At 40.4% G+C, this 15,304-nt stretch overlaps 1 protein-coding gene across 1 annotated transcript in view; it reads left to right on the top strand.

Moving 5' to 3' along the window:
• Positions 1 to 1,104: 1,104 nt before the first annotated feature.
• Positions 1,105 to 15,304, top strand: part of LOC122814314 (zinc-binding protein A33-like) — a 170,237-nt gene continuing 156,037 nt past the window's right edge. The window contains exon 1 of the mRNA XM_044086901.1: positions 1,105 to 1,140. Coding sequence (XP_043942836.1) covers positions 1,105 to 1,140 — 36 coding nt within the window. The remainder of the gene's footprint in view (positions 1,141 to 15,304) is intronic.

Here is a 15,304-nt window from a genome sequence, read left to right on the forward strand (position 1 = left end):
AGTTAATTGGGAATTATCCAGGGTATCATCTATAAAAATCTGTGGTATGTTCAAAGAAGGCTCACTCACCATTAAAATAAAAAAATATATAAAAAACAACCAAATATAAATAAAATATGAAGAAAAAAACAACAGGAAGGAACCAGCAGGACCAGCCTTTATTCTCTCAAGTTCCTTGGCAAAGCCTTCAAGGAGTACAAAGTAACAAACACCACCCCTAATTTAAATACACAAGACAATCAAGAAATTATCCCATCAAAAAACATGAGCTAAATAAATAGCCACCAATTACATTCCAAATTCAGTCCCGAAGGAGACAGAGTATTATATTTTAAAATAAAAATACATAATCTTTTTTATATACTCTTTCAGAATAAAAGCCAACAGGAACTTTTTCTAAAATAGTGGCTTTTAGACCCTCGGGTTAGAATGATGAAACTATACAAAATGCTTTACCACAGGACTATCCTCTTTTTGCTTTTTGATATTCCTTACATGCTCCTGAAGTCTTGTTTTAAATTTCCTTTTACTTTCACCTATATATACAAGACCACAAGGGCATTGTAAGGCATAAGTTATGCCTTCAGAGTCACAAGTCTGTATTTTATGGATCTAAATTAGTCTCCTCCACAAAGAACAACCACAAGGCATTCTATAGTTACATATGTAAAGTAAAACAAAAGGCCGAGATTTGTGCCAAACTCATATTAAATGACACCACATATATTGGGGCTGTAGACATAGCTAACCTTTTAGCCAACAGGTTCTGTGAAAACTTCACTCCTATGTCCCCACCACTTATACACCATGACATCCCTACCACCTGTCCCCTACCTTGCATCTCTAAAGAGAAGTTCATAACTGGTCTCTGTAAGGACAAACACACAGCCTCTATGGGACATGATAGCATCCCAGGATGTGCCCTACATGGGCTCCAAAATGGATTAGTAACACCCTTGGGAACTCTTCACAATCATAGTGTAATCACTGGCTTCATCCCAGCTGATTGGAAACAGCCACTGTTACTCCATTGCACAGAGGTGGTGTATCCACTGAACCTGTAAACTATATACCTATTAGCCTGATAGCCATATCTGCAAGAGCATGGGACAGATCATCATGGACATTATTGACAGAGATGTAAGTAATCTCCAGTCAGTTGATCCTGTATAGTTTGGTTTTGTGAAAGTGAGATCTTGCCTGTTAAACCTGGTGTACTTATTTGAAAGAGTTACCAAGGACTTGGCTGATGAGAAATCTGTGCATACAGCCTACCTGCAATTAGACAAGGCATTTGACAGTATCCCCAACTCAGGCATCATTGACAAACTCACCCAATTAGGCTTTAACCTTTATATCATTAGAGAGATTGTTAACTGGCTCATTGATATAAGTCATGTAATAAAAATAGGGGAATCCACCTCCAATAGCAGAGCTGTAACCAGTGGTGTCCACAGAGTTTGGTCCTGGGTCCTCTGTTGTTTGGAATCCATTCTCAAACACAAAGTCAATTTCTGTGGCTGACAATGTTTGCTGATGCCTGCAAACTGGCAACGGTCATAGAATCTCCAAATTATGTCAACATCCTACATGAGGGCCTTACTTGCATTACATGAATGGATGATTTTTGCCAAACTCATGGCCTTAAACTCAATGCAAATATATGTATTATCATTAATTTTAGTAACAACAATGTTCCTGATAAGTACCACAGCAATAGCAACACCTTGTGTACATACTCAGGGTTGACAGACCTGGTCACACATATTGACAGCTACCTTAACTTAGATCAGCATGTCTACACAGTGGTGAGAAGGACATTATATCTTGCTCATGTCATACACCAGGGCATTGTCTCCAGAAAAAAAGTTATAACCTCCATGTTGTCTTCCTTCATCAGGCCAGTATTTGAGTGCAATGCCCCTTTTGATATGTACCTCTCCAAACTCCTGTGGCATTTGGAGAGACCACAAAGGTTTCTCACAAGAGAAATTCAAGTCGTCTGCATCTGTCCTATGGGAATTGTCTGAAATCACCATCAATTTAGTGTGTGTCATACTGACTACTCAGAGGTGATCTCTGCCTTGCATATAACCTGGTATTTAACATTAATCAAACCTGCTCTAGGGAGAGAATTGTCTACAAGAGTTTAAAACACCTTTGCAGAAAACTTGCACTTCATATCAAACAGAGCACCTCAATGGCCCTTTTCAGATACAGTCTGTAAAATTGGATGGGTGACTGTAATTACACCATGGGAGTTCCACCTATGTAGATCCTAGACAGGGGCAATAGGTTATATGTTAATAAGGGTAAAAGGTTGGCTAGGATTATAAGGGCCCTAGGGTCATTAGCCTTGTAAATTCCAGTGATTCTCTCATAGAATAGGCTGATATAAAACACTGACTGACATCCACACCCACCAACTTCACCGCAGTGTGAACATTACTACTACCTATTCTTGTGTAGAGAACACTGGACAGTACACACACACACACACACACACACACACACACACACACACACACACACACACACACACACACACACACACACACACACATACACACACACACACACACACACACACACACACACACACACACACACACACACACACACACACACACACACACACACACACACACACACACACACACACACACACACACACACGCTCACACACGCACACACACACACACACACACACACACACACACACACACACACACACACACACACACACACACACACACACCAAGTTAACGGGAATGAGAGTAGAACCCCTATCTGTCTAGTTGTACACACTACTCCTCATACTAATTTACTCACATGCCACGGTTTAAGCCTGACATTAACATGGCTTTAGGTACTCTTATGGTAGATGACATCAACAGGTCTTGTGGAGGACAAGTGTTTGGAGGCCTGCAACAAGTGCAAAGGCCAAAAAGCACAGAACCATTGCAATGTGATAGTCACACCTGTTTTGAGGGAAGATGAACATACACATCAAGTGGGCTGGAGTGAGGTTAGGACCCCTACCAATCTAGTTTTATACACTACAGATTACAGTACTTATCAATGCGCCATAGCTTAAGTATGACATTGATATAGCTTTAGATACTCTTCTGGTAGTTGACATCAGCAGGCTTTATGGAGGAAAAGAGTTTGAAGGCCTGCATCAAGTGCAGAACCATTGCAATGTTGTCGTCAGTGTGGGAGTCACATTTGTTTTGTGGCGAGATGTGCATGCATATCAAGTGGGCTGGAGTGAGATTAGAACCCCTATTTATCTAATCTTACACACCATGGATCACAATAATTATCACACGAGCCATGGCTTAAGTCTGACATTAACATGGCTTTAGGTACTCTTACGGTGGATGACATCAGCAGGCCTTGTGAAGGACAAATGTTTGGAAGCCTGCATCAAGTGCAAAGGTCAAAAAGTGCAGAACTGCTGCAATTTGGTAGTCAGTGTGGGATTCACAATTTTTTCTGGGAAGAAAGTGGGCTGGAGTGAGATTAGGACCCCCTACCTATCTAGTTTTATACTCTACAGATCACAGTACTTATCAATGTGTCACAGTTTAAGTCTGACATTGACATGGCTTTAGGTACTCTTATGGTAGATGACATTAGCAGGCCTTGTGGAGGACAAGAATTTGGAGGCCTTTGATAGTCAGTGTTTGATTCACACTTGTTTTGTGGAGAAGATGCACATACAACTCAGATGAAAAAAGTAAGGCTTGCAGACAAATCTAAATAAGTCTGGGCCTAGGACAGAGCCCTGTGTGACACCTGACTGTAACCAAAAACTATCACTTGTCCAATTGCTGTATGATACTTGCCATGTCCTATATGTAAGCCATGCAGCTATCCATCTCATCAAGAGTGCATCACTACATAGTTGTTCTGTTTATTGATCAATGTGTTGCATATGGCCCTGTCAATTCCATATAAAACACATCATAACACAATTTTTCATTCAAAACTGTTATTATGTTGTTATACTACATCATGCTACAGGAGGTACTAGATGTATTTTCTACATATGCATGCTGATACATGGCTTCAAGTCTCAACCTTTAACGTATCCAATACTACTGAAGGACTTTTTAAATACTTCTTAGAAAGGTGGTGCAGATGTACATGTGTAATTAATATGTGAAATAGATTCATGCTAGTATAGCACACACAGAGTCATAGTCTGTAAAACAATATGCTTAATCCTACTTCACATGCAAAATATCTGGATATCTCAGGCTTAGAACCCTGGACACCATCACACAAGCTACGTGCCTTAGTCCTTTGATCACAGATACTACTAGATGAGTAGGGAATCATTCATCACAGCATCACCTGCATAAAATGTACTTTGCTATTCTTAGTTAAATAACACATAAAATGTGAAATGCATTTTGGCCATTAGAATTTGCAGTAGTCATTATTTGAACTACAAAAGAATCTTTGCTGGTTTGCAACCTATACTGCCTTACCTAGCGTGTATTTTAAAATGTGAACTTCATCTAGGCTAATAGATCATGCTGTAGTCCTGCATAAGTATATTCCTAAGTGTTATTATGTTGCTTATAGCTTGCCTTGTTAATCCAACATACTTTGACTTGTATTGTGCCATCCAGCATCCTTTTGTTTAGGTGAATTAAGCTGTATGCAACTAGTGCATGCTGTGATACATATTTGAAAAAATTTTAACATATACTTCTGAATATAGTGATTACTTTGCTAGTTAGACCATATTTTACTGATAATAATCCCTATATTTGCTAACCCAGCCACTGGGGATGCACAAGCCAGTGCATTTCTTCGGGCCGGTCCCGAGCCTGGATAAATGGGGAGGCTTGCATCAGGAAGGGCATCCAGCATAAAACTTTGCCAAATCTTTCATGCAGACAACAGTAAAGATTTACATACCAGATCAGTCGAGGCCCAGGTTAGCAACGACTGTCACCTGTACTGTTAGCCAACAGGGTGCTGGTGGAAATTGGGCTACTGTTGGCTGAAGGAGGAGAAGAGGGGGAAGGCATGGCCAAAGGCAGGAAGAGAGAACAAAGGCTAAGACTGTGGTAGTGAGGGTCGGAACTTTGAATGTTGGTAGTATGACTGGTATAGGGAGAGAGCTAGCTGATATGATGGACAGAAGGAAGGTTGGTATATTGTGTATGCAAGAGACCCGATGGAAGGACTGTAGGGCTAGGTGTATTGGAGGTGGGTTCAAATTGTTTTATCATGGTGTGGATGGAAGGAGAAATGGCGTAGGAGTTATCCTGAAGGAACAGTATGCTAAGAGTGTTTTGGAGGTGAAAAAAGTGTCAGATAGAGTAATGTTTATGATGCTGGAAATTGATAGTGTAATGATGAATGTTGTTAGTGCATATGCTCCACAAGTTGGGTGTGCAATGGATGAGAAAGAAAAATTTTGGAGTGAGTTGGATGAAGTGTTGATGACTGTATCCAAGGGTGAGAGAGTGGTGATTGGAGCAGATTTCAATCGGCATGCTGGTGAAGGGAACAGAGGGGATGAGGAAGTGATGGGTAGGTATTGTGTTAAACAGAGGAATGCAGAAGGTCAGATGGTAGTGGATTTTGCGAAAAGGATATACATGGCTGTGATGAATACGTATTTTAACAAGAGGGAGGAGCATAGGATGACATTCAAGAGTGGAGGAAGATGCACAAAGGTGGATTATATCTTATGCAGGAGGGCCAGTTTGAAGGAGATTGGAGACTGTAAAGTGGTGACTGGGGAAAGTGTAGTTAGGCAGCATAGGATGGTGGTTTGTAGGATGACGTTGGTGATCAAGAAGAGGAGGAGGAGTATGAGGGCAGCACCAAGGATCAAATGTTGGAAATTGAAAAAGGGTAATTGTGAGGTGGAGTTTAGGGAAGAGTTAAGACAGGCACCAGGTGGCAGTGAAGAATAACTGGGTAACTACAGCAGAGCTAGTAAGGGAGACAGCTAGAAAGCTGCTTGGTGTGACATCTGGACAGAGGAAGGATTACAAGGAGACATGGTGGGGGAATGAGGAAGTACTGGAGAGTATACAGAGAAAGAGGTTGGCAAAGAAGAAGTGGGATTGTCAGGGAGATGAAAGTAGACAGGAGTATAAGGAGATGAGGTGCATGGCAAAGGGAGAGGAGGCGAAGGCTAAGGATAGGGCATATGAAGAGTTGTACGAAAGGTTGGACACTAGGGAGGAAGTAAAGGACCTGTACCAATTGGCTAGTCAGAGGGACCGAGCTAGGAAAGATGTGCAGCAGGTGAAGGTGATAAAGGATAATGAGGAAAACATACTTACAAGTGAGGAGAGTGTGTTGAGCAGATGGAAAGAGTATGTTGAGGGGTTGATGAATGAAGAGAATGAGAGGGAGAGAAGATTGGATGATGTGGGGATAGTGAATAATGAAGTGCAATGGATTAGTAAGGAGGAAGTAAGGATATCTTATAAGAGGATGAAAAATGGAAAGGCTGTTGGTCCAGATGACATACCTGTGGAAGTATGGAGGTGTTTAGGTGAAATGGCAGTGGAGTGTTTAACCAGATTGTTTAATGAAATCTTAGAAAGTGAGAGGATGCCTGATGAATGGAGGAAAAAAAGTGTTTTGGTACAGATCTTTAAGAATAAGGGTGATGTGTTTTACAGAGAGATTACATTGATCAGTCACAGCATGAAGTTATGGGAAAGAATAGCGGAAGCTAGGTTAAGAAGGGAAGTGATGATTAGTGATAAGCAGTATGGTTGCATGGTGGGAAAGAGCACGATAGATGCAATGTTTGCTCTGAGAGTGTTGGAGAAGTACAGAGAAGGTCAGAAGGAGTTGCATTGTGTTTTGTTGACTTATAGAAAGCATATGACAGGGTGCCTAGAGAGGAGTTGTGGTATTGTACGAGGAAGTCGGGAGTGTCAGAGAAGTATGTAAGAGTGGTACAGGATATGTACAAGGGTAGTGTGACAGCAGTGATATCTGCGGTGAGAGTGATGGATGTGTTTAAGGTGGAGGTGGGATTACATCAAGGATCAGCTCTGAGCCCTTTCTTATTTGCAATGGTGATGGACAGGTTGACATATGAGATCAGACAGGAGTCCCCGTGGGCTATGATGTTTGCAGATGACATTGTGATCTGTACTGAGAGTAGGGAACAGGTGGAGGAGACCCTGGAGAGATGGAGATATGCTCTAGAGAGAAGAGGAATGAAGGTCAGCAGGACTAAGACAGAATATATGTGTGTGAATGAGAGGGAGGATAGAGGAATGGTGAGGAAGCAAGGAGTAGAGGTGGCGAAGGTGGATGAGTTTAAGTACTTGTGATCAGTAGATCAGAGAAATGGTGAGTGTGGAAGAGAGTTGAAGATGAGAGTACAGGCAAAATGGAGTGGGTGGAGAAGAGTGTCAGGAGAGATTTGTGACAGACGAGTATCAGTATCTACAAGAGGGTAGTGAGACCAGCTATGTTATATGGGTTGGAGACAGTGGCATTGACAAAAAGGCAGGAGTTAAAGCTGGATGTGGCAGAGTTAAAGATGTTAAGATTTGCACTGGGTGTGATGAGGGTGGACCGGATTAGGAATAAGTATTTTAGAGGGTCAGCCCAGGTTGGAAGGTTTGGAGACAAAGCCAGAGAGGCAAGATTAAGTTGGTTTGGAGGGATGCTGAGTATATTGGGAAAAAGATGCTAAGGATGAAGCTGCCAGGTAACAGGAAAAGAGGAAGGTCTAAGATAAGATTTAAGGATGTGGTGAGAGAGGACATGCAGGTGGTTGGTGTGACAGAGCAAGATGCAGAGGACAGGAAGAAATGGAAACAGATGATCTGCTGTGGCGACCCCTAACGGGAACAGCCGAAAGATGTTGAATCTCTGTATTTTCTATTTTTGTTGAGTGTGTTATTTAAAGATGTTTCTAAATGCTGTTCAGTGTAGAGCATCATAATCCTTCATTACATTTAGAGCGTTTGCCATTTACTTCCAAATAATCTGAAGGTACTGTTTTATTCTAGCTTTTTAATAATTCTGCGAGTACTGTTCTGTTTTTGCTGCCATTCACCTCCTACCATTTTCCATGCTTTCTTTTTTTTCTATTTACAGATAGCAATTTGTCCTAACTACTTTTTGGAAAAATGATTAATCTCCATGCAAAATGCAGCATCTGTTGGTGTTATCATTGAAACCTATGCTACTGAATCTTCTCTCAACCTACTGACATCACCAAAACAAAAAGAAAACTTTGTAGGTTATTTCTCTGTTAATTTCTATTCTCTGGAGAGCATACCACTTCAATAGGCAGTTGAGGATTTTTGGCACCCCCTTCCTATGTAATAAGGCACCTTCATAATATCATTTGTCACCTAGAGTTAGTCTGTACTGTTTTTCTTTCTCTCTCCTTTTCATCACCATTCATAGAACTACATTATCTAACTAGTGCCATTCCATAAGCTATACACAACAATTCTTCTATTTTCTAGTGCCTCTTCCCATGTAATTCAACTGTATCTTTGCTTCTAACATCCATTTTTTTAAGCTTTATTCTCAAATAAAGTAACTGATAGTTTTTTTCTTTTTTCTACTTTGCTCACCTCCATATTATTTTTTCCTGCTCCATTCACCCTCATTACACTTGGGCTCACTCCACTCCCCTACCCTACCCCCATTCTATCCCACCACATCTCCAGACCTTTATACCTAATGAGCCACTCCCCACAGCCTAACTCTCACACTGACTTCATATCTAACAAATCACTCCCCTACTCACTCTCTTCCAACTATAACTTAGCCTCTATCTCAATATAATCTCCTTTACATTCACACCCATTCCACTCACTCACTCATACATTAACCATATTCTGCAGTCTTTTTAAACCAAATACCCCCACCCAGCCTCCTTACTCCAAATACACCATACAATACTGAAACAGCATCTAAAACCTTACCCACTCCTGTAACATATCTACATAGGTTCTCTTCTTTTCACCTCACCGTCTCAAGACAAACTGCTGTACTTAACCTTTATAATTGTTTTAAGCCTCACTCTTATAGCACATTTAACCTCCTACCATCACATTAGTAACCCAACTTTCAAACTAACCCCCCCACTAAACAAACCAGTGTTATTACTAATATCACCATCCCTGTATAACCACTCAAATTTTGACCTTGTCTCATTCTCAGTGCCCCCATGCCAACTAACCACCCGCATCTCCACAAAATACAACACATTTATAGCAATATATAAAAAAAAATGTCATTCATATAGCATCCCAACTCATACTCAGTGATGATGTGCACCCAAATCCTGGCCCTACAAACAACAACAACACCCCCCAGCAACCAGATGTATAACATTTTAAACCCCCCAGGAAATCCACCGACCTATTAATACTTAACATAAATATAAGAAGCATTCTTAATTAAATATCATAGGTTCATAGGTGAGTACTAGGCTAATGGCCCTGAAGCCTTTACAAGCCTAGCCCATAGAAGTGCCATGGCATCATGCCGCTCGACGTTAGTTCCCAATGCCTCTATCAAGTAGTGCCACTGGAGTGATCACCAAGGTAAACTTTCTATTTCCCATCCACTCATCAAGATTTCTCTTGAAGACAGCCAGTGAGGTGCTCTGCTTGACATGTATGGGAAGGGAAGTCTATTCCAGAGCATGGGCAGTCTCTGGATTATGAACCTGTCCCTTCAGCATGTTCTGTTGATTGTGGTGATGAGGTTGAGGTCTCTGGAGCATGTGGTGTGGAGGGATTTGTATTTCTTTAGATGTAGCATTTCTAACAGACCTGAGTCAGACATGGCTTTGTAAGTCAAGCAGAGATTGCTTCTTAGTAGATGATATGAGACAGGGAATAGCTGGAGTTTTTTGAGACTGTCCATATAAGACATGTGTTTAAGGCCTAGGATCCTCTTTGTGAGGTACTTTTGTAGCCTTTCTAGCTGTTGCAGGTGTTTAGTGAGGCACATGCCAAATGGGGCATTATACTCGATGATTGGCCTAATGAGGGAAGAGTAGAGAGAGATGATGACCTCTTTCTTCCTGAATGCAAAACCCTTGATAATGAGATGTGCCACAAAGAAGGACTTTCTGACCACAGTGGCAATGTGGTGGTCGAAAGAATGGTTGCTGTCAACCTGTGTCCCCAGATCTCTTGCATTTTTTTGGCATTAAGCTTAAGGCCATGGTTTCAACACCAGTCATTGGTCTCAATGAGGCCTTTCTGTAGGATGTCTGCATCACTTGGGGAGTTAATAATGGCTCCCAGCTTGCAGTCATCTGCGAACTTGGTCAGCCAGAGTTCCTTGGTGCTGGCCTGGACTTCTGAGAAATAGATACCAAACAGGAGAAGACCCAGGACTGATCCCGGTGGGACTCTACTCATGACTGGTCAGCACTCTGACTTAGAGTCTGCTACTTTCACACTGGGGGTTCTATCTGTGAGCCAATTTGCAACCCACCTAGTGATATAAGGGTTGATGCCCAGTTTGGTGAGTTTATCAATAAAACCAGAAAAGCCAAAAAAAACACAAATGGATAAAAAAGCTAGGAAACCACTCCACTGGTCACCAACAAGTAAAAAATAAAGTCCGTTTTATTAAGCCCTTTCCGTCTCTCCTTATAGGGAGACTTCTTCAGATAACAGACATGTACAAATGCAAAGTTTAAATGAAAAAGTCATGAATCATGTGACACTTAACACACACCTCCATTTAAAGACACCCTTCCCCATGACATCCACATATTATTAACTGTAACATTAATTTCAATATTTTACAAGTAATGCCTTAAATATACTCTTACTAAAATATTTAGCCTAAAATCGTAATCAACATTATTTATTTCATGCATATTTTTATTTTAATGTCTTCATTCTGATGAAAAAATATTAAAATATTAAAATAATTTATCCTGATCCATTCTGTCCACATGACAGCACCTTACAACCAGAGGGTATGGACTCACTTCCATCTTTCATGAGCCTACCTCTCTAGATTTTTCAATTTAAGAATACACAGGATAGAATACACTTCATTCAACCCTGGAAAATGGCAGATGTCTGTAAGAAGCTGCCACCTCAATTCAAGTTTCTCTAACATTAATGAATCGAGACCACCTCTTCCATTTGAATTCACACAGTCAATAGCCCTAACTTTGAAAGTATGATCTGGAAATGCTTCACCATGTCTAGCTAGGACACTTTCTTTTTCATTTTGGAAATATAATATAAATACTCATATACTCTTTCCCTTAATTTGCAGTCTGTTTTACCAATATAGAAAGCCGGACAGTGTTGGCACTGAGCCATGTAAACGTCTGCTCTACTCTGACAGTTGAACTTATGTTTGGTCACATATTTTTGTTCCCTCAATGTGAAGCATTTGCCAACCTGCATGTGTTTGCAAAAGTTACACATATTACATTTACCCATACCCGTTTGTGTACTTACACCTTTTGCCTTGTATTGTAATATATTTTTCAGGTTTTGCACTCGTTGGAAAACTATTCTTGGTGATTTACAGAATTTATGCCTGAGAACATTGTCATTCATAATTAATGACCAATTTTTGTTAATAAGGGAGTATAAAGCTGGAGCATTGACACTATGCCTAGTAATCAGGACTGTAGTAATCTATTGTCTCGTCCTTTGTATCAAACTCATATTCCCCACATTGTTACCACCTATCGTACCCTTAAAGCTCAAAATTGATTTGTAAAAACCACCGGCCCTCTTATCCTGGACTTCTCTAATCAATTCATTGATTAGTTGGTCTGGATAACATCTTATTGTAAACATGTTCCTCAGGTTATTACATTCCAGCACAAATGCATCATCAGTGGTCACCATCCAGGCAGCTCTTACTAATTGCCCCTTGACTACTGGACATTTTTGATGTAATGGATGGCAACTAGTAAAGTGAAGGAATGTGTTGGAATATGTTTCCTTCCAGAAAATTTGTGCACCATAACTGTTGGTAATGATGTCTTTCCTGAGGTTTACGTACAAATGGGCTATTGATTCAGTGCTGAAAGTAAATGTGAATGTAAGTAACTGGGTTGTATTGTTATAATAAGTAACCATATCTCTAGCTTGTTTTTTGTCTCCATTATAAATCATAAAAACATCACCCAAGAACCTAATGTAATGGATAATCCAGTTGGCAATCTCCTCATTGTTTCTCACAAAATGCCACTCCTAATATGCCATTACTAAGTTCACTAGGCTGGCACCACATGGTGAACCTATGGCTACCCCAACTTTCTGCAAGTAATACTTGTTGTTGAAAGTTATGAAATTTTGTGTTAGCATTATGCCTATGAGTTCGCATACAAGAGAAACTTCATCCTCAGGTGCTCCTTTATTGTGCATCATATAGCTTACCCATTCTATTCCTTCTACATGAGGAATAGAAGAGTATAGACATTTTACGTCAACTGTAATAAAATTATAAATGGGGTTAAACTCTATTGCATTAACGTTTGAGAGGAAGGTCCAGGAATCTTTGCAAATTTGACTCTCCTGGTTCACATATCTCTTGAACTTTTTATCTATGACCTTTGCCAGGGAGTACATGATACTGTGCCTTGCGTCCACCAGTGGTCTCATGGGGACATTTACTATACTTTTATGGACCTTTGGAATTCCAAAAAATATTGGGATTCTTGGGGCTGGCATTACTAAATAATTAAAGAGGTTTATATTAATCCTAGCCTCAATGAGCAGGTCATTTTACCAATATTTAATTCTAGAATAAGCTCTATTAGCCTCTGATCTAGAGACTTCCTCATAAGTTTCACTATTCAACACATTTTTCATCCTGTTGAGGTAATCCTCAGTAAACATAATTGCCAACCCGCCCCCCTTATCGGGTTGCATTACATGTATCGCTCCCTGTCTTAGCCCTTCTAACAACAATTTTTTATTCTTACTAGTGTTTTCCCCAGGTTGCTGAATCTCCCATAGCCTTGTCCTCTCAATCTGCCTCCCCCTCTCCCTCTAGTGGAGCCTCTCTGGCCCCCTGTGTGGGGAGAATGCCATTCTGTCTGCTCCCACATGCCCTGGAGGTAAAAAAGGCTGTGGCAGAGAATGCAGGTCCATCACTAGATCCATAGTGGTGTCACTGTTATCAGAAGGGTGGGGTGGAGAAGATGGTGAAGGTGGGGGAGCTGCCAGTGTAGCCCTGGTGGTACTGCGGTAGCATTGTCACCTCACAGTAAGATGTTGTTCTGTTCGATTCTCAGCTAAAGCATCTTCTGTGTGGAGACATGCATGAATGGGCGTACCTTCATTGAAGGTTGTGCATCAGAGCTGGCAACTCAGCACATGAAAATCTACTGCCAATCATTAGTGGATCGGAGTTCCGCTGTGGTGACCCCTAACCGGGAAAAGCCGAAAGACACAACAACAACAACAACAACAACAACTAGTGTTTTGGACAAATATATTCTGCCTGTTGTCTTGTTCTGTTGTGCTTTGTAAGTCCAACTCACAAATCTGTTTGAAAAGATACAAAGTAGGGTGTAAAGGTGGATAACATGTACTAGCCAATTTATACTCATTCATGACATTATTTTTTTGACCAAATAACACCCTAAATTTAGTTTCCTTATGAAAAGTTTCAGGTATATAAGTGTATTTGTAATGTCCAATTTGCATGAAGGAACAAAACTCTGCCCCATGGCTAAAAAATCCGCCAAGCTCTGTTCAATATTCATCTTTGTATAATTATATATTTTAAAGTCACGGTCAGAGTTATATGTGATCTCACAGGTATGTTCAAATTGCTCCTCTCCATAAATTATCTGCGCCTGTTCCACCTGTTCCTCTTGTTCGTGTTGGTTTTGTCGTTCTGACGTTGTGATCCAGCCCACCTACCATTCTGGGGTACTGGATAAGGGCGATGGTTCAGTGCTCCATTCTGAAAATTTTCTTCCTCCATTGTTTCATTTGCCTCATTATTCTGTATTGTTCTACTGTTTGCTATACATGCGCTTCTCCTTGGTTCTGGTGTATTATGTGTATGGTTAGATTCATCATTACTTTCTACACGTTCACTATACGTGCACTTCTCCTTGGTTCTGGTGTATTATGTGTATGGTTAGATTCATCATTACTTTCTACATGTTCACTATACGTGCACTTCTCCTTGGTTCTGGTGTATTATGTGTATGGTTAGATTCATCATTACTTTCTACATGTTCACTATACGTGCGCTTCTCCTTGGTTCTGGTGTATTGTGTGTATGGTTAGGTTCATCAATACTTTCTACATGTTCACTATACATGCGCTTCTCCTTGGTTCTGGTGTATTATGTGTATGGTTAGATTCATCATTACTTTCTACATGTTCACTATACATGCGCTTCTCCTTGGTTCTGGTGTATTATGTGTATGGTTAGATTCATCATTACTTTCTACATGTTCACTATACATGCGCTTCTCCTTGGTTCTGGTGTATTATGTGTATGGTTAGATTCATCATTACTTTCTATATGTTCACTATACGTGCACTTCTCCTTGGTTCTGGTGTATTATGTGTATGGTTAGATTCATCATTACTTTCTACATGTTCACTATACATGCACTTCTCCTTGGTTCTGGTGTATTATGTGTATGGTTATATTCATCATTACTTTCTACATGTTCACTATACATGTGCTTCTCCTTGGTTCTGGTGTCTCCTTGGTTCTGGTGCATTATGTGTATGGTTAGATTCATCATTACTTTCTACATGTTCACTATACATGCGCTTCTCCTTGGTTCTGGTGTATTATGTGTATGGTTAGGTTCATGATTACTTTCTACATGTTCACTATACATGTGCTTCTCCTTGGTTCTGGTGTATTATGTGTATGGTTAGATTCATCATTACTTTCTACATGTTCACTATACATGCGCTTCTCCTTGGTTCTAGTGTATTATGTGTATGGTTAGATTCATCATTACTTTCTACATGTTCGCCTGTCATATGTGCAAGTTCAAGAGTCCCATTCCTATTTTGCAAGGAATTAGTTTGTGAAGAAGGTGGTTTAGGGTACGCTGTGACTGTAGAGTAAGCTTGCCTGTCCCTCTGCAGCTTCTTAACTTTCATAGCCTTATGTTTGACCATATACTGGTCTATGCTTGAATATGTCCTCTCATATTCAAACCTGTATCACTAAAAAGCTGCATCAGCCTTTATTAAAGAATCTAAGTCTGTAGCCTCCTTCAAAATGGAAGAGGTGGTCCCGATTCATTAATGTTGGAGAAACTTGAATTGAGGTGGCAGCTTCATATAGACGCCTGCCA

Source organism: Protopterus annectens, chromosome 10.part0 (assembly GCF_019279795.1).
Source record: "Protopterus annectens isolate FY-2018-M chromosome 10.part0, PAN1.0, whole genome shotgun sequence".
Taxonomy (NCBI): domain Eukaryota; kingdom Metazoa; phylum Chordata; order Ceratodontiformes; family Protopteridae; genus Protopterus; species Protopterus annectens.